The 21635-nt window shown below is 39.6% G+C and overlaps 1 protein-coding gene across 1 annotated transcript; it reads left to right on the top strand.

The window, feature by feature from the left end:
- Window positions 1-2364: 2364 nt before the first annotated feature.
- Window positions 2365-21196, top strand: LOC140243042 (akirin-2-like). The gene is made up of 5 exons (XM_072322781.1): window positions 2365-2756; window positions 9736-10043; window positions 10865-10952; window positions 11610-11681; window positions 14523-21196. The coding sequence occupies exons 1-5, from the start codon at window positions 2588-2590 to the stop codon at window positions 14531-14533; spliced, it is 648 nt and encodes a 215-aa protein (XP_072178882.1). The 5' UTR covers window positions 2365-2587; the 3' UTR covers window positions 14534-21196.
- Window positions 21197-21635: the final 439 nt, after the last annotated feature.

The following is a 21635-nucleotide window of genomic DNA, read 5'->3' on the forward strand; positions in this document are numbered from 1 at the left end:
TTCTACAAATATAAGTATAATAAGTAAAAGTAACATATGCGATCAATTTGAAAATGCTTGGGGCACATCTCTATAGAAGTTTAAAAAAAAACACAAATAAATAAACAAACAAACTTGTAACGGTTTCTCATTATCTCTCGGCACACACAAAAAGTTTGAAACCTGAAGCCACATCTCACCCCAAAAATATTTAACCATTCCTTTGAAAGATGACTGGTGCATCTTGCGACTTCAGCTGTTCATGGAGATAGGAGAGAGTTTTGTGTGTGTGTGTGAATTATAATTTCTATTAATAAGTGGGAGAAAAAAAAAACACACGAACAAACTTAAATCGGATCAGCCCACTAGACTGTCAGTGAATGGACTGACAGGTATAATAGCGTGGTTAGATTTCTGAGTTAAGTATTCGCTTATATTGCAAGTCTGATTGAGGAGTGTTCTGTGTTTCTGTGGAGTTCCTTTCAAAAATCCACTTTTGATGTTAAGGAGAGGAATTCATTTATTATCATTTTATATGTTTCTACGTTTTTATGCATGCAGTGATTTTATTATGTCCCGTCACTGATTTTATTAGGCCTTACCCTGGGTCCGAAAAGGAATGAAGAAAATTTACACATGCCTCCGAAAAATTTACGTGACTACACTAATTTTGAAGAATTAACGATTTTTCAGATATTGTGGATTTAGCACCTTTTGCAGCAGAAATTTTAGCTTTAATAAAGCGTAAATGATATATAGTTACTATATAATAGTTTTTCTGATCTTGTGTATTTTTATGTGATGATTTGTTATCTCCCTACATTCTCCCGCCTGCTTCCTCCATCTCTCCGACGAATTAATCATGTTCTCTAAAAAAATCGAGTGAAAATATTCACTCTTCTGAAGGAGTGAATTAAAAAAGAGTGAATTTAGAGTGAAATTGGAATGAATTTTGAGTGAAAATGTTCATTTTCACTAATTTTGGAGTGACCTCAGGGATCATTCGAAGATTTTGAGTGATCCCTGAGGTCACTCTAAAACGAGTGAAAATGAATATTTTCACTCAAAATTCACTCTTTTTAGTATCCACTCCTTCAAGAGTGAATATTTTCTCTCGATTTTTTAGAGAGTGGACATATAGAAGTGGAACATTTCACATGATAATCATGAGATATATAATCTGCATATAAATCAACAAAGATATTTAGGAGCGCTGACAAGCCTGCATGGCCTTATAACAAGCACTCTGGCAATGTCTGGGGTCAAAGTGCGGTCAAGCATGCATACTATCTTGTTTGTGATTGGATCCTGCTGGATTCAGCCCTTTATTTTACAAAACAAAAATTGAATTAACACCTTTGAACAAAATTTATATTCCATTGCTTGATTTATCCATTTTCACACAACACTTTCAATACTTTGAAGAGTTTACTTTACAGGACTATTGAAAATGGACACAATAGATGTTAATTAAAAAAAGTTCAATTCAATGAAAAAAAAAAAGATTTAGCACCTTTTTGAAACAACTCTTGTCATTTTCTTATTTAATAATCATTAATAACGGTGAAATATTGGAGTTGGGTAGTCCAAGGAGTAAACTTTCACAATGGCAAACCTGCCTAGTTACTAATGTTCCTGATTTATATGATGCGAAGGGAAAAAGATTCCTTAAAAAAAAAATACACTATCCTCTTAAAAAAAAAAAAAAAAGACAGAGAGAGACGTGAAATTACAGTGGAGATTTTTTGACACTAAGGTGATGGCATCACTATCTATTTAATATGCAGCAGTTAATGGGGTGGTGCCAATTTTCATTTTCTCACGAAAGCATGCATGTGGTAAGCAATTACACCACCATGCATATTTTTCTTCTTTTCTTACCATTTCAATGAAAATTCTATTCAGATTAGATGATCGTAAACACAATAAAGCATAATTTATTATTATACCTTGTATCCGCTTTTGAGTTTATGGCATCTATTAACTTGCATTGTAGTGAATTAACCTTGGATATTTGCGATAAAATTACATACCATGTACATTTTGACATCACATTGTATTTCATGGTATGTCTTACCTAAAAAAAAATAATTTCTTATAATAATATTAGTTTAGTAACCCGTTGCTTTATTTTTGTTTTCTTTTTAGTCTTGACCTGCAAAGACGCAACCTAAGTTATTCTGCCACATTCTCTATGCTGGTCCAAGACACAAGAAGCAATACAGCGCCATCTGTTGAGTACAATCTGCCATTTGTTTTGTTCTTTAGAATACTTCACACACAGCAGTTAGCAATACGCAGAGCTTTTATACACACTCCGCATACGTACCGGTTAGCTATGCAAATTGCTGCTTAGGCAAAGTGTACGTACAGCGACGACGACGAGAGTGGTTGACAGTTGACCGACGTACAGAAACCGTGGATCGGGAAAGCGGTATCATATTTTTCAATCGTCGATCATCGCCATATTTCACGCAAATTGGGAGGAAGAATCGTGCTTTTCAGCTGAAGTGGAATCCAATCCACTTGTTAACCTCCCTCTGAGAAGAATTGGCCATCGCGTCGGTGAGAATTTAAGCCCCGAAGTGCGGCTTTCTTTGGATAGACGATGGCCTGTGCAACACTCAAACGGACTCTAGATTTTGACCCACTTCACAGTCCTGGCACATCACCTAAACGAAGGCGATGTTCACCAATCATTACACCGTCAACCCCTTCATCAAAACCTAGTCTTCAGCAATCACCGTTTTCACCAGTTACTCCACGAATTTCACCAGGTGAGAATTCGACATAGAGTTCTGGAACGGAATGTTTTATTCGAATAAAGGGGGGGGGGGTGGAGTTGATTTGGGACGAAGAGGAAACACAGTCGATGATCTACTTCCGGGGTCAAGACTTTTTCGCTTTATTGGGACGACGAAAAGCATTTTCTCCTTTTTTTTTGGGGGGGGGGTAGGGGGTGGGAGGATGATACATTTTAGGTTTAGGCCGTCCTTGTTTCCTTAATCACTTGACTTTTGTCATTGTGTAAGTTCGTGATATGGTTTGGTGTCCTACGATTGTAACAAGTTACCACTCCTAACGTTAGCAATGGCTGAACCTAAATTAAAGCAAACTGTCCCAAGTGACCTCGCCTCCCATGCCAAAATTCGACCACACGCAAAAGGCTAGCGTTATAGTAGCCCGACCAGACGCTGTTAATACGCTACACGAATACAGCGTCTGACCAACGAGCGGGCACCTACAAAGTGGGGAACCACAACACAACTACACTGCCTACAAAACTTATGAAAATTTATACGTTCTTTATAAACAATGTAGGGTTGGGGGTACCACGTATCGACACCCTAAGGATCTGTAGCTTGTTTATTCTAAAAATATAATACAAATCTGCCTAATTCTTACCTCAAATATGCCATAAATACTGCAGTTTTGAATGTCGTGACCGTCTCGTTGATTATGAATCTCCGTTTTAAAATAGCGCAATTTTAGTGCGTGCGTTCCGTTTTCTTTGCGCAGCTAAAAAGGGAACCTTGCGATCGGCACCCCCTCTCCTCCATAGGTATACACGTGAATTTCACAGCATAGGTAATACACGTGAATTTCACAGCCATGCGTCGTTACTGATCGGATGTGTAATTTTTAGCTTGGTTTGTTTGAGTTTGATTTTCGTTTCTTCGCTTTTATTGTTTTTATAGCTAATGACACTTAATCCCGCGCGTACTTTTTCGTTCTATACGCAAACAGCCATGATACGCAGGGTGTCGATGGGAAGGTGCCCTGTCGATAGGTGGTGCCCCGACCATACACGTTACCAAACGTTTAGAATACTCACCTTCAGTGCATGCTTGTATTACAGAAGGTTCGTACAGTAAGTCCATTGAGAGCCCTCGTGATAAGTCCGTGGAACCAAAAAATGATACTTTCTGGCGGATTCCCTAACACCGTTAGGGTTCATCGTTGCAGAATTCAAAATGGCACCTTGATCTCTGCGGAAATCTTTTGCGTGCGTGCGATGCGCTGCTTGAGTGTTGGTGTAGCAGCACGGTCGACAGCGCGACCTTTTGAAAGGGCATTCAGATCATGTGACCTCCCGGATATTGGAAATGGCCTGGCGTGAAAGACGATGTACCGTTCCTGAACCGTTCACACATGCTGCATATAACCATCATTTTAGGTAAGTTATTAAATCTAAATTTCAATATTCATAGCATAGATATGAAGTCTCATTATCATTTTGTTCGTCAGATGAGTTTGAAGTGACAAAAAAATGATCTAAAGTATCAAAATTCAATCCGATGGCATGCGATCGTTGGACCCTCTTCGTGTTTGGAGCTTCGTTGGTACAGCCCTGTCGCGCTACGTATGTACAGCGGCGACTGGGCTGTGTATAGTTAACGTTATAGGTTTTACAATACATGTAGCGGGCAGTCAAATTTTTGGGGGTGTTACTGTTGAATTATGGGCGGCTTGCTTTAATGTTAGGATGGGGGGTCCTGTCCGGACACCCAATGACTGGGTATAGAGTAAGTGTTGCAGTTAGCGGCCGTCCGGCGGTTTGCGGCCACTACAGCATAATTATTTGGTTATATAACGCTGCTGAACACAGCCACACACTTTATACATGTATACCACACATTCACTAACACACTATCATTCTACAAAAACCAACCAATAACATGGAAAAAATCTCCAACAAAAGTGAAATTTTCTCACTTAAATGATGACATCTCGCATCAAAAACTTCATTTTCAGTACTTCTTAACATCACAGTTAAGGGTTAAGAGTCTAAGAAACTGGATATTTTGTCGTTTTCCCGATGTTTGCGGATTTTGAATACATGTCCTCACCTAGAAATAGAATTTTTGCGAGCCGATGTGGGCCGCCATTTTTTTCCGGAAGTGGATGTTACGACTGAAAAAATAGGAAAAACATGAGAAAGACAACAATAACACTGCCATGCCTGTTCGCGGTCAGTGCTAGCGCGCGAGCCTTTTTCACGTGCTTTCGCAATGGGACTTGGCACTTATGCAACGTTCGCGAGCCAAAATGAGGCGTTCAGCAGAAGATCGCGGAGCACGCGCGTATCGCATAGGAATTGTACATTGGGCCGCAAACCAGACTACCACGGTCACAAACCAGGGGACGCTCTGCCGGATCGCGGCCGTGGTCTTTTTTTACTATCGCGATGGACATTGGTCTTGCGATTTTCACAATATTGTAAACTGGTAAGTGGTCAACCGCTATGATATAACCTGGGTTAAAGCAATTAGCAAGTTTGCATTTCAGAGTGGAAAAACCCTTATGCGGCCGCAAACCGCCACTTTTGCTCTACTTAGATTTATCTATAAAGATTTTCTTCTATTCTTTTTCCTCCTGTTTCTGAATACGCTATGCGTGTGTGTTCAATTTCAATGTGTACATCATTTTAATATCGTAAGGGCACCACATATCAGCAGGGTACCTTAAAATCGGCACCCTGCGTATCATAGCTGTTAGAGGTTAAGAATGATAAAGTACGCGTGGGATTAAGCGCCATAAGCTATGAAAATAATGATAACGAAGACACAAAAAACAAACTCATAGACAAACTAAACTAAACACGGTTCAGTTATACAACATGTGTACATCCGCTTAGTAAATTGCAAACATGACGCATGACTGTGAAATTTGTATTATATTGTACCTATTGAGGGAGGGGGTGCCGATGTGGAGGTACCCTTTTAAGCCGCACAAAGAAAATGCATCAAACACACTAAAATAGTGTTTTTTTCACTAAGGAGATCGAGAATCAACAGGACGGTCATGATATTCGAAACTGCAGTATTTATGGCATAATATTTGAGGCAAAGCTTAGGCAAATTTGTTCTGTACTTTTGGAATAAATAAGCTACAGATCCTTGGAGTGACAATATGTGGTACCCTCAGAAATACAGGTATGATATTACCGGACAGCATAGTAATTCCGGACACGCACATTTCTGTGTACTAATGACATTCAACACTTGCAGGACTTCGTAGACTAGCCTCACAGAGCCTTGTATGGACCGAAATCGCAAAAAAAAAGCTACACAAAAATTAAAAGAATAAAAAAACACGCTCAGAAATTCACATTTCACCTCAGATTTAGAAGATGTTGATCTATCACAAGATTTTATCTCGTGAACTGTTCGAAATGTTCATGTTAGACATTTTACCGTAAAATACAAAATTTGAGCCTCATTTGCCCATTTTTTCTTTGTCGTCCGCTCAGTAAGAATGTAAGAAGCATTGCGCGTACAGACAAACATACACGTATGAGACTACATGCAGTACATGTAGTTTGTATTCTTCACTAGGGATTTGAAAATATCTGAATATTAGTAAAAAAAAAAAACCTGATAATAAACATGATCAACAGCAAAACAATGATACCATAGATTACCTGTTGGAAAATTATGTGCACTTCACAAGTATCGGTAATAGAGGATAGGGGTGTTGGTTTCAGATTACGGCACAGCTACAGTACACAATGTACATTGTAAGTGCGTCAAAATAAAACCCCATGGCCCAAATTCACGAAGGTGGTACAAATGAAACCATGGTTTAAACCATGGACAAAAACCATGGAGCGCCAAGTGTCGCATGGAATATTTCGTTACGAAATCAGTCATTTCGTCGATAAAATGATTATTTTGTAACGAAATGATAACATTTTGTAACTAAATAAACATTTCGTCCACGAAATGATAATTTTGTTAAGGAAACGGTAATTTTGTCTATGAAATGACCAATTTCGTAACGAAATATTCCGTGCGACACTTGGCGCTCCATGGTTTTTGTCCATGGTTTAAACCATGGTTTCATTTGTACCACCTTCGTGAATTCGGGCCCATGTGTTCGAAGCACTTATCCTAGAGCGTGTACTGCAAATCATTTTTTTAATGTGCACTTGTAAATTCGGAGTATTTTCTTTACATGTGAGTAAAATTTCAAGCAAATTGTAAACCCATGTAGATTTCTATTCTACAGATTTGTAAGTTTCTATTGATAGGAAAACGTTAGGGTGTCGATGTATTAGACACCTAACCATACCTTGTTGGCACAAAGTGTTCATCAGAGACTTTGCGGCACCCATTTGTGGCCAAATTCTGGCAAGTTGGCACTTGTATTCAACCCTTACAACTGTAGATCTGTATTGGCACCCGCACCAAGGTTCGACCTCCCATGCCAAGGTTTGATTGCCGCAAAAGGTATTGGGGTTTTTACATATACATGTACATTGTATATACTGTACGTGTACATGTATAGCAGGCGGTCAAATTTTGGATGGCGTTTTGGTCGAATTATGGGCGGCTTGTGGTACATTTACCAGGTAGTAACTGCATCAGCGTGTACACTTTATGGGGTTTGTTCTTCTCTAGCTTACTAATGCATTGTGAGTGCTTTTTTTACACATTAAACAGCTACGGCTCTACGCATTCATCGAGTGTAAGCCAACCAGTATTCAGCCACTGGCTAGAATTCGATCACCTACCAACAATTAGAAGCCAGCAAATTCTATTGTCACAACACACGCATATCACATCATTTCACATATTGGCACTGCATTTTACAACAGGAAAGTCCCTTTTGAGTCACCGCCAACAATCCATCCAAAATCCCAAAGTTTCCCACCAGACTATGCAAAATCAGTGCAACTTTTCCAAAATCTGTGGGAATTCAGTCCAGCGTTAAGAATTAGGGTCACCAAAAAGTGCTAAAAATCAAGAAATACACTGCTCTGTTACAAGATTACAAGATTACAGGAGTGTGACGGTATCTGCAAAAATGCAAAAGAAAAACAAAAATCTCCCTATGTGTCAATGCAATGACTAAATGTACGTACAGGGGTTGAGTACAAGTCAAAACTCGGACACCAACGTCTAATGGGCGCCGCAATGCCCTTTGTGCAACCTTACGCCAACAAGGCATGGCACGGCACATTTTTCAGTGGCTTGAATGTGCATGCCACCTGACCGAATTCTGGCGGGGGGCTGTTGTATTCTGGTTATCGTCTAGCGATAATTTTGATTTTCTGAAATTCCTCAAAATTGAGATTAAAGGGAAGGTAAACCCAAAAAGCAATGTGGATTAAGTGAAAGCAGCAACATTAGTAGAACACATCAGTGAAAGTTTGAGGAAGATCGGACAATCGATGCAAAAGTTATGAATTTTTAAAGTTTTGGTGTTGAAACCTCTGGATGAGGAGACTACTAGAGGATATGACGTATGAGTGGAAAACAATACAAAGAAAATATAAAGGAAATTCAACAAAAATTCACTTTTCTAGAATTATGAAAGAGCAATGGACCAACCTCTTTCAGAAAGCAGGGGGAATAATTGCTACCCCTAACATATGTCAATATCAAGTTGATGGAATTTGTAATTTTCATGAAAAATGGATTTTTGTAGAATTTTCTTTATATTTTCTTGGTATTGTTGTCCACTCATACGTCATAACCTCTAGTAGTCTCCTCGTCCAGCGGTTCCAACACCAAAACTTTAAAAATTCATAACTTTTGCATCGATTGTCCGATTTTCTTCAAACTTTCACTGATGTGTTCTACTAATGTTGCTGCTTTCACTCAATCCACATTGCTCTTGGGGTTTATCTTCCCTTTAAAGTTCATAAGTTTGATATATTTTACATGTACATTGTTGTAGATTTAATTTTGTATGTACATGTATTATTTTAGTTTAAAAAATATTGCAGAAAAGCTAAAGCGTCCGAATTCTGGTAGGTTTACTCTTTTCATGTTGTTAATTACAAATCCATATTCCTTAATACAACAGGACTGTGATTGTGTCTGTGTGTATACATGTACATGCACATCACGAATCAGGATCATACATACATAACAGGAGTGAATGGCATTGCTGTAGGCAACAAGTCTGCATGTATTGTACACATACACCATACAGCTGCATGCATGCACACACAATCCAGCTTTGGGCCACAAATAAAATACCATGTGATGGCGATGTGTGTTATAAACGTGTGCACGGATGTTACCATGGGGCCTTGCATACGTATATGTAGTCATGCCTAAAATGTTGGCTGCATCACAAGAATGATGATAAGAGGTGTCCTAAGGTATTACATCCACTTGAAGACATACGACATTGTAGAGCCAGCGAGAAATAACTACACCGTCGAATTCAGCATATCCAAAACTACGTACCTGCATGCCTCACACTGGTTCATGTACGGAAGCAGATGCTGAGCTTTGGGATTAAGTGTGATTCTAACAATGTTTACATCAATCTGTTGTCAGACTCATACCAGCGCTCTCATAAGATAGATGAACTAGTTCTTTCATATGATACCAAATTTGGTAGGATTCACTCGCAGCTAGACCTGGAAAATGCAATATACTGTAAAACACAATATTTTCGCGAAGCCGATGGAGCCAATGGCCTTCTTCACAACATGAAATTTTCGTGAGTTGCCTCTAACATTTAATGCGTATAGTGTAGACAAGAACTTTCATGTGCATTTTAATTTTGCAAATCTTGGCTCTTGTGAAATTCGCGAAATTAAAATGCATGCGAACATTCCTCGTTTTACAGCAGGCAATATTTGGCTCAAAATTGCGGGGGTATACATGTGTACATATATGGGGAGGATCCGTAAGTGTGAATGGAAAAGGAAGGTGGCTATTCTGTGAAATATGTGGCGTAATTTACATATGATTGAGTTTAGCATTCCCTCTGTCTCACTTTGATGCTTCACAGGCCAGCTAGCAGCTCACATAAGTCAAGAATGGCGGCGGATAAAGAGGAGGAGGCGGCTAGAAGACTCGTACACGTCTGACGCTTCCCAGTCCGAGGAACACAGCCACATAACATCACAAGTGGTCCACCAGGCCGCCATGCATGCCTCTCCTGCGAGCTTTGCCTCGGCTGCTGCGGGGCTTGGGCTGAGCGCCACCTTCCCCGGTGTGGGCAGCTCAGCACCGTCCACCTCCAGCGCCTCGCCTGGCTTGTCGGTTGGGTCGCTGTCACCGCAAACCAAAGATCAGCCAATGTTCACTTTGAAGCAGGTGATTAATGTTAGAACAGTTACTGGGAGCTTTCTGTTGTCCATCCTCCACATGCACATAAACACACACATATGTAAAGTTGTCATAAAACATCAATATAGTTTATCTATTTTGCTATATCTGACATGCAGTAAATATTTATCGTAAGTACAGGATATATTGTAACCATGGACCAGTGTTTCCTACTAGCACGGTCACAGTTTCATGTCTCATTCTATCATGTTCAGATACATATACAGGGTATTATATTATTACTCATCCTTTGACACAAAAAGATGTTGATTCCTTCCCAATCAAACAAGGAAATCATATTTTAGTTTTGAGGAGAAACTACACATGTACTTGTCACTACCTTGGTAGTTTTGTTGTCATTGTTCAATTCTATTGTATGACGTGGGGAATAATTTTCCAATTAGAATTTGATTAGCAATTTCAGCTAATGACTAATATTTCAAGTGGTGTTCTGTACACTTTTGTTGAAAAACCGCTGCTACGCAAATTATCTTTTGTGTAGCAGTGGTATAAATATGATTAGCAAATTGCAATGCAATGTGAGAAAAATTATTCCCTGTGACATGCCCTAATTGCAAATCAGTGTAGTGAGGGAAGTTTGGCTACCAAAAGAAAAAATATCAATTTTTATAAGTGTTTTACCAAGGTTTTTGGTCTGTGATAACCAGTTCTCTTTTAACAAGATTTTGATGATGAGCTAGTCTGATTAATATGTAGAGGACTATGTCCAGTTGCCGAAGAGTTTCCCAGGTTTTCTTTATGAATCATATTTTGTTTTTCCTTTAACTCCCACGTGTTGTTGTTCACAGGTGATTCTGATATGTGAGCGGATGCTGAAGGAGCAGGAAACTAGGATACGAGAGGAGTATGACAGAGTTCTAACTTGCAAATTAGCAGGTAGGTACACGTGCAAGTTGGACCTTCTCCCGTGAGCTCACCACAAAGTGCAGTGCCACTGTGCTTTAATTGGTATGGAGTGCCAAACTTGCTGTGCTTCTATGAGGCAGTAATCGTAAGCTTTCATCTCTACCTCTTGCCATGATGATAGTCTTAATTTCCCCACATGCTAGCATGCACCAATATTATTGGTCATTCTATGGTCATTTGTTCTGCAATTTTACCTGCGAATTTGTTCCTTAGTTGGGGAAAATGCAATTATTTCTCTAATATTTGTCTCACAGTCTCAGTAGATAGGTCTTGCTCGATATATCAGAGCCATTAGAGGGCATCTTGTAAACGTGAAGATTAAAATTGAGCTTGAGAATTTTTTGTCATAGTTGTCCCCTTCCTTGACATAAGTACTCTTTTTAGATTTCTATTTAATATGGTACTTGTCTTGTTCGACATGCACCCTCTGTTGATTCCACTTGCACCCATCTTACCAAGTTTCATTCTAGTTCAAGTGCAAAACTGCTATTCAGACATCGATTGAAATTGTACTGTGTGATTGAATTGTCACACAACTGCATGGTGAGGTGAAAAAAAAAAAAAATGGTTTTGATGGCACTCCTACAAGTTGTTGATACACGCCAAATCTCGTTTCCTCATTTGCAGAGCAATATGACGCTTTTGTGAAGTTCAACCAGGACCAGATTCAGCGTCGCTTCAGCGCCTCCAGTATGAGCTGTGAGTAGTGATCCCCTCCTTTCTCTCTTTAATCCTCTTGTCTCTCCCCTTGCTCTCCTGTGAAGAGGGTTCTTGCAGCACATTATATCTAAATCAGTGGACTTTTGTTAGGTGGGCGAATCTGTTCATAGTTTATTTGCCATTGTGGTTTGATCAGAATGCACACCTGGTAACTGCTTTGTGGCATGTGCAAAGGTATGTTAAGCCACATCATGAAATTGTTTAAGAAAGCAAGACCATTAAAGTGAAAACAAAGTTCTGGTAAGGGCCTGAGAACCCGTCTGGCACCCCCTCATATTTGCTTGCAATATATCGAAAGAGTCTACAAAGAAACTTACCTGGCTGACGCGGTTTGCCGGAATGATGAGTCGTTTTGGAGTATTTTGAGAAAAATAATAAAAGTCGGTAGACCGACTTTTATTCCAGAAGGCTCCAGACTAACTCGGTCTCAGGGAAAACTCGACCCTATTTCAGACAATTTACACACAGTTCGTGATCGCCATGTCAGTACTCTATACTACGGGTACCAAACGAGGCCTTGATGAGCAGACAGGAAAGTGCGTGCTTATCCTGTACAAAACAAATGGACAGCGCGTGGTCCTCAAGCCTATATAGTATACGCACATCACCTCAGTTGCTAGCTGAGACGCGCGGTCTTTGAAGTTTTTGTTGTTGTTTATCAAGCGTCTTTGATTGTTTTTAGAGGTGCTTGAGAGGCGCACACTAATTTTGCATGCGCGCCAAAGAGGTTTTTGATGCGCGCGTTGTAACAACTCGGACCATTACTCCTTCACCAATTGCATATAAGAGGTGGGGTTCATCCTTTCAAATTTTAAAGGGAAAGATTCCCTCTCTGAGATTACTGCAAGGATGTGGTGAGCTGGCGATCCCCACTACACTGGAGGTGTCTGGCAAAGTGTGAAGGCTGTCTGTAATGTTTCCTGTGCCTCTTCATTGAACTCTCACAATTAGAAACTAGAGAAGCACTCTTGAGAGCACAGACCTCTGCCAAGCAGCTCAATTCCACCACTGATCTTGTTCTTCCATAGAGATCAGTGATTTCCACCCATACATACATTGTATGCATGCTGAAAGTCGCCTGATTTTCCAATCATAGAAGCCTTTTGTTACGTCATCCAACTTCCAGCTACACAGTGCGCCTCACCATAGCAGACTTTAGTGCGTGTATGAAAACCACAAAAATATGCAGCTTGAACTCCCAAGTTCATTGACTCAACCTGCCAAAATATTGAAAATCCGTCATAAAATCCACAACAGTTCCCGGATCACTACCAGAATTTAATCATCTGTTACTTGTGTCATTCTCAACCTTTCCTGTAAGTTTCATCCAAATCTGTTCACAACTTTTTTAGTTATTTTGCAAACAGACAAACCAAAGCCGATGATCACTTAACCTCCTCCTTCCTTGATGGAGGTAAAAAAGACCAAGCCTACCACTTCTCAGAATACGCAGAGACGGCTGAACCTTCCCCCCCCCCCCCCCAAAGTGTGGTTGAATAGTTTGCTAAAGTCTAGTCATGTACATTTATGCAGAGTCAGTGTAATAAACTTTGCAAAGCAGCTTCTGTAAAAGTGGAAATTTTCATGGTGTGTAAATTTTTTGCACATTTCGCGGTATCAGAAACTAGCCAAATATTTTTTGCTTGTTACGTATACCACTATGCAAAGTCTTGATTCCACGAAATTAAAAACATATGGAACTCATCTTAATTGGCAGAGCGCAAAAAATTACTATCTTGTGCACTTGTTTTCTGTGTCAGTAGATGCAAATTTTAAAATGTGAAGCCTCTGATTACCTCATTTCTTTCCTTCATTTGAAATACAAAACAGAACACTTTATAACCTCTAAAAATGAGCAGTTTAACGCTCATTAAAAAAAAAAAAAAAAATTAAAAAATTCCAACTTTGATTGTAGGCCAGGTACACTGTGTTTATCATGTTGTACATATATGTGCATTTTTTATTGATTTATTATATATCAATATAAAAAACAAAATATAAAAACAAGGAGGGACTTGATGAAAAAAGTAATTGTCTATTAGGCATTCTGTCAGAGAGATGTTTGTTGTCATAATTATACTAATTCTCCCCACATCAGCAGTCCAAACTTATTGCGGAAACGGTCAGTAGTGATGGGTTGTTAGGCAAAGCTCAGTCTTCTGACAACGTTTCAGTGGAAATCATGTGAAGAAATGATTTAAAAAAAAAAAATGAGGAAGTAATGGACAATGAATGACCTCAAAGAGCTGCAACTACTACATTGTATCTTCAACTTCCAAGTTTCGGTTTTGAAAATCACAATGGGGTAAGTGCGAGCACCAGAGGGGTTCTCCACAGTCATTAAAAAATAAGAAAAATAAAAAAATAAAAATCATTCAATATGTCACAGGCACAAGTTAAAAAATGACAAGGAAATTGCTGGAAGACCATTATGATGGTATGCTTTATTCTAACCTACTAATATTGGTTTACAACTGAATAATCATCCCACGAGTCTTTCATGTACATGTATATTGTAAAACTAGAAATTTTCGCGAGCATGAAACTTGAGAGGAACCCAGATTCGCAAAAAGTAAAATACATGCGAAAAGTCCTGTGTACAAAATGCATTGAATACCTGTGACAATTTGCCAAAGTTTCACACTCCAAAAAGACTGTCGGCTCCAATCCACCAAAGTTTCGTGCCGCAAATGTTTCTGGTTTTACAATGCAGTATCTATTTTTGTCTTGATACCAACTTGAAGTGGACAATTTTCCACAGGATTTATCTCATCTTTCCCCCCCCCCCCCCTCCTACTTCCAATGTGCTTCTTCAAACAGATGTATCATAGATCTACCCCAATGTGCAATCTTGAGGGAGTTTTTGAGAACCTCGTTCGACTCGCTTCTCTTCCAACGAACCACTGACAACAACAGAACTGAGGGCGCACTTCGGGCTCTGCCAGCCAGAGAAGGCAGCCACGCTGACGCCAGTACACGGCATCCCCTCTCTCCAGCTGCTTGCGGACAAGAAGCTGACCCTGAATTTGCCGTTCCTACAAAGTGTAGTGGTGGAACATGTACATACAGTGTATAAGAGGACCTATTTCCGTTTGGTGCATTTTACATTTTTAATCTATCGGGTAACATAATTTAAGGTAAAGGCTCACCTTCGCTCAAGGTTACATTGATGTCAGTGCCTCCCCTGATTGACTGTTCTGTGATATCATTGTGAGCTCTTGAGCTTAAAGGAAGTAGAGTTTGTGTATGTGCAGTCTGGTTCGCGTGGAGATCTCATTCATTCTATAATGTAGGCACTGCAGTGCCTGCAATCTGCACAGCATTGTTTACCGATTGTTCAGTTCACTAGACAAGCTGCGGAGTTTCTCGTAATTTGGAAGCTGTGATTTCATCAAAATCCCAGCTTACCCTCCACTTCCATAGAAGATCAGAAGAGTTTCTTTCTTTTTTTTTAGTCTATTTTTTAATCTCTTCTATTGTGAATGCATTCATGTAGCTATTTTCACACTTTTATATTTGTGTTTTTGTGCCATTCTAGATAAAGGAAGATGCAGGTTTAATTCAGGTAGACGTTATATGTACTGTGATGTATTACATCTCATCTTTGTGTAAATATAAAATATGCAGTCTCCATGTACAATGAGACTGATGAGCTAAGTCATTAATATGAAGAGGAAAAATATGTATATGATCAATAATTGTAATATGCTATGTCTCTGCTTTTCTTACTTTGATCATCAAATCACACTTACATATATATGAATATATTTTTTCTTCTTCTTCTTCTTTTTTTTTTGTTGCATCATTTATATCTTTTGGCCAGTGTTAGACCACCTTTGCAAAAATGGTAGTTGCTCATGTTGAGTTCTGCTCACAGTTGTGTTTTCACAAATTTTCTGATGTTGATGATTGAGGGCGTTAACCTCAGCAGTGTGTTCAGATAGTTTCACGGATTAGTTTCCCCATCCGTTAAGAATCCTTTTGTAGCATATGTTAAGACTGTAAATAATGTTTCCATTGCCCCCCCCCCCCTTTTTTTTAGTAGTGTCGATATCAATGTTCAGTAGGAGGAGTGAGAGTTTGTTTTGAAAGGTTTTTGTGTTTGCTCGGTTTGCTGGGAGCATACGATCGTTGCAAAAGCTCCCATGCGTGTCAAAAGACGTGAAGTATGGCTAATTACAGGGCTAGCTGTCATAAATGTTGCGATAATGATTTACAACAGATCTTCACTGTGTTCTCTTGTGTGGTGCATATTGTGTATAATGTCGATGATTACACAAACATTACAATATTACACACATCTAAAGGATGTACAGGTACTACAATAAAGGAAATTTAAAAAAAAAGGAAATTTCATTGAAGCCTATGATGAATGCGAATCTTATTTTATTAGGAACAGACTAAAAAATTCCAAAGTGATGATGTCGTAGTCTTTTGTTTTAGCAGAGTGCTCATTCCAAACAAGATGTCCTTACACAAGGCTTCGAGCAGTAAATTGGAGCTGGGTATGAGCATGCTTGGCAACTGTTCTGTTCTCACAAATTTGGGCTAAGTTAAGTTCTCTCAAGTTTGGGCAACGTTGGGTTGTTTGGAACCAGTTTCCATGGCAATGAATGGATGTGACGTCACACTTTGGTACTCTGACCAGTTGAATGTTGGCATGTCATTTAACATTCTTGGAGGATGCTCCCAATATAGTCACTTTGGTCTTGTGACTGCAGTATTTGACAAAGTACCTCTCATTTGGGTAGCGTATAAAATGATAAAAAGCTGATTTTTCTTCTGTGTGACCCTCCTGTCTTGCAGTATGTACAAGAATGTGACATCCCAGAAGTATCTTTTGCAGAAAAATTTAGAAAAATTTGTATTGGGTACAAAACCCAAAACAGGCATTGGTTATGTTTTGTGTACACACTCACATACATGCACAAACATAAGTTTCACACCAGCAGTATTGGAAGTCATAGGCTCTTCCCCATTGTTGGATGCAGACAAACCTCTTTGGTTGATTTGCCAACATTCAAGTGGTCAAGGTAGTTTTGGTGTTAAAACCCTGTTTCACAACATAGCCTCACAATATTACCTAAACCAGGGCTCCACACTAACTTTTATTTTTGGTGGCCCAAAGGCAAACATCTGACCTTTTTTGGTGGCCTGATCAGGCCACCAAATTCTTCATTTCTGAAATTTTGGTGGCCCGACATGCATTTTTGGTGGCACCGGGCCACCGTTGGTGTCAAGCCCTGCCTAAACTATTTGTTACCAGTGGCCATTGGCAGCAGTGTTCATCAAAGGAGCTGGTGTAACACAAACTTTTTGTTTGCATTGTCACGGCAACATCTTACGAGTTCATCACAATATGCCGTGAAGAGGAAGAGGAGATGATGACAGCTCCTGATGGTGGATTGACTGTATTCAAAGATGTGTCGTGAGATTGGGGGGGGGGGTGTGATAGGGGCATTTTTGTACCCCTCAGTCTAGAGTTGTGCAGTTAGTAGTACTCTTCATGTGATAAGCCAAGAGGGAGACTGCTGTTGAGTTTTCTGTGATGCAAAAGCGTGTTGACTAAAATGTAAGTCTCAGAAGAAGAGGCACTAGATCTACAGTATTTATTCTATCATTTATTCTAACATAAGCTTGTCTGTTCCCCATGTTATATTTTCTGTTGATTTGTACAGCTGTGATTATTTTATGCATAAATTTGCGGCCATAACCTACAGCAATATTCTAGTAAAAGAATTTATATTACGCTTATGAATTGCTGCATGTAACAGAAACAGATGGAAGATTTCATAAATTTGCATGCAAGACTGAGAAGCATCTGTTTCGTTCATAATCTGTGCTTGTATTTGTCAGGGTATGTAAAGCCCGCCGCACACTACACAGCCTGAGGTCATACAACATTCCGACTGTCAATTTGATGTCGCCAAACACCCAAGTGTTGGGTCGTAGGACTAGGCCGCATGACCTGATTGGAAGGTTTTGCCATGTTGAATTTGTTCAAGTGTTCATGCATTCATAGCTAGCTGCGCACGCATTGTGTGCTAAAGCGTGTGGGAGGCAGGTTGCAGGTCCCAAGGTCAGATCACATGCAATAGTGTGCATTGCCAGGTCATATGACTTGGTCTCATGGTTGGACGGTCGTACGACTTCAGGTCGTGTAGTATGTGGCGGGCTTAACTCGTCTTCATTTACTTTTTTTAATGGAAAGGAATAGAAACCCAAAAGGCAGGTAGAAGATTGGCAAGGCTTTTCAAGCTGGAGGAAGGAATGCTATTTGTGTGGACTGTCGGGCCACATTGAACCACCACATGATTGAAAATGCATTTGTGTGGAAATGATAAAGGCCTGTAGACTGTGCTTTCGATGCAGAGGGTCACTATACATGCATTTTACTAATCGATCTGCCTGTGACTGTTGAGATAATTCCATCCAGGGACATTCAGTGTTTTGTTTGTTTGTATTTTGCTAAATTTTTTTTTTATTGTACTGTAAAAACTTGTTTTTCGCGAGGGTCTAATTTTCGCATATTCAACAACACGCGAAAATATTGCCCCCAGATGCACTAGCAGAGTGAACAGACAGGCATTATAGCACCTATGATATCCTCAGTGTCAAATCGCGAAAACATCTTGCAAAAAAGTCTGTGACCTCATTCACGAAAATATCTGTATGCGAAAATAACAGCATTTACAGTAAGTTGTGATACTATGGGCTTATGTACAGTATTCAATGTCTGTCTGGCATCAGTCTTGCGTGTGGAATCGGTACATCAAGAGGAGGGGAAAAAAATTCATGTTACTCTATTATGTGTGGCTGGCTTTCCATCATTGCTTCGGGGCCCTGTTTCATAAAGCTGTTCTTAAAGTTACGAACAACTCACGAGCAACTGATGATCAGTGCTGATGTGCTATGCTTATCAAAATTTCCATAATTTAGCATAAGAACTGATCACCAGTCGCTCTAAGTCGTTCGTAACTTTACAAAGAGCGTTATGAAACACCCCCAGGTATAATTCCATACCTGAACACTCTCCAGGTTGCCAAACCTCCCCCCCCCCCCCCACGTGATATGATGTGCTTGGATAATGCCACATCTGTGTATTGTGGTGTTACCTGAAGTGCCATGTGCTCTTAAACCAGCATGTGCTATCTTCACAAAGTTGTTCTCTTGCCTCTGGTACTGTGGTAGATCATTTAGCAGGCAGAATCCCTGTGGTTGTGTACTGGGTATCCCTCCTGCCTAACAAACAGTGAAACAGAAACCCCCCAAGGACCACGATCTTTAAATACCATGGACATCATGTTGAAATAAGTTAGAGATGGTAAATGACGGAGCCATTTCTCTCTCGCTTTGAAATAAAAGAGGCATGGGTTGGAAGGAATCTTGCACATCATGGGTTAAAAGATTTAACAGCCCTTCACAAAAAAAAAAAAAAATTAGAAGCTTATGACATAAGGTCTGTGTCACCCAAATCTTGTAGAATGTAAATGGCTCTTTGACTGTGCTCAGAGTTTTCGTTGAAATGGGGTGCACACAGAGAAATATACCAGCTGCAACACATAAGAAGATTGAATTTCAGAAATGTTGTTTTTACAGTGTGTAGATTACTACATGTTTGACCGAAAGATCAGTCTGTAACTGGTCGTCGGGGATATGTTCCGCGGAGACTGCGTCTGGCTTCACGGAATCCCCTCCTATTGCCCACGGAGGAGAGCGATAACGTCAAAAAAATAAGACTTCTCCAGACGGACGGATCTTTCTAACTACAAGTATACTTCTTGATGAAGATGTACGGTACCCAACTGAGCCACACATGCAATAAGACTTTATGCAGAGACATGCAGCCCTTTGTATGGGCTGTGGAATCGCCGTGCAGTTATCCCCCCACACAGAAACCATGGTCTGCAGAGTTGTATGGCACAAACTACTTTTCTGTGTGTGAAAACGTGATGTGCAGTGTTCTGAGATTTTGGACAGTTTGGCTGTTCAATACAAGTACAGCTGCAAATGAAGTCATAGTATTGTGGCTTTGAAAGAATGGGAAGGGGTTGCTGCTTGTAATATTGCACCCACCACCACCATTGTTACATATGCACGTATGGAAGTTTTTTTGATCCAAGTGTTTACCTTCAGGGATTGGTCTTATTGCGAGATTGAGTTTTGCTATAAGGCATTGAAGACTAGCCTTTCTTTCTTCATTTTTGTCATGCTTATTTCTGCTGTACCTAATATTGTTTCAGTGAATTCCCACCTGCATGAAGATAAAGCATGTTTATGTGTCCATCCAATGATGTTGGAAAAGTGTATGTATGTGATATCCGTAGCAGAAACTCACCTCCAGTGGTATGGTATGTATGATTCTGTGCTGGAATGTCGGTGTGTTTCATGAAAATTGCTTGGTAACTGTATGCCTGTCATCTGTAGCGTAGGAGATGGATATAAAATGCCACAACCAATTTATATCTCATTTCACACGAAAACCAAAAATGTTCAGTTTCTTTGTTCATTGCCAATAGCCAATCTCATTTGTAAATATTGCTTGGGTATTAAAAAAAAAAAAAATGAGATGTGTGGATTACCTCTATCCAAGTACAGATATTCTGTATTTAGATTTGCTACTGTACATGTTTTCGAAAAGTAGTCAAGACACTTGTAGTTTTTACCTATTGTATTAATATAGAATATGTGGAGAGCAGTATTCCGGAAAGAGATTGTGCGTAGGGAAAAAAAAAAAAAAAATGGTTCCACCAGATGACATAGACAAAAACAGTAGTGTGTAGTAGATGAAAGACTAGCTGTAGCTACTGTTGTGGTACTAGAACCATGAAAGCACTCTGTTGTACTGCATTTGAATCTATGGAGTGTAAGTGTCCCGTTGTGCCATCACCCAACCCCACTTCAACAGAGAGAGAGGGGAAAAAAGTAAGGCCTTCTGTCAAGATTTGTGGTGCAGATAGATATGTACAGAAGAGGATACCATTGGAGCAAATAACTTGTTTCCTTTAAGCTCCGTGAAAGATGGAAAGAAACAAGTAACTTGCTGAATTCTTATTAATGTTCAATTTCAAGCAGCAGAGCTCTTGGACAGAAAGAAAGTGTATGAATGCCCTCTTTCATTTTTTTTCCCCTTCTTGTTTTTGATAACAACACATTGTACAGACCCAAATGCACATACGCTTGTATTGTGTTATCGATAATGGAGAAGCGATAGTAAGAAAAGAATATTTTGTTGGTAACAAGATGTGAGAGGAATAGAGAGATAAAGAGAGAGAGAGAGGGAGAGAGAGATAGGTGAATATTATAATGCAGAATACCTGTATGTTTGTGAACGGCAGGACATGGTTAGGAGACTTGCCGGCAAAATTGGTCTAGATGACAGTGGAGAAGTCACAGTGGAGTAGGGTTGGTCTTTTTTCTCTCTCCTTCTTTCCTTTATTTGAATTCTTGTGTAAAGACTCAACTATCTAATAAATAACATAATCAAAACAGAATGTATGGTGTCCAATGTGTATGTTGCCAAATACGGTGTAGTTACATGCTGTAAAAGTGGAAATTTTTTGCAGAGTGAAAATTTTTGCGCAACCAGAAACTAGGCGAAAATAAAAGCATGCAAATATTTTTGCTCGCCAAACTTTCCAATAGTTAATGCCTTGATTCTGCAGAATTAAAAAACAAAAAAATCACGCTACCTGGCTTTGTGCGAAAAATTACTAAAGCAAAAATATCCACTTTTACAGTATACTGTACAATGAAGTGTTTCTGATGGCTGGCTGACAATGGATAGCAGTGGTGGATCCAGAGGGGGGCGCACCGAGCGTGCGCCCCCTCTTTATTTTTTGTTATTAAAAGAAAAAGAAAAAAAATGAGATGAAACCTGGAAGCAGCACCAAAAATATTTTTTGCAACCCCCTTTTAGAAATTTCTGAATCC

Source organism: Diadema setosum, chromosome 19 (genome assembly GCF_964275005.1).
Source record: "Diadema setosum chromosome 19, eeDiaSeto1, whole genome shotgun sequence".
Taxonomy (NCBI): domain Eukaryota; kingdom Metazoa; phylum Echinodermata; class Echinoidea; order Diadematoida; family Diadematidae; genus Diadema; species Diadema setosum.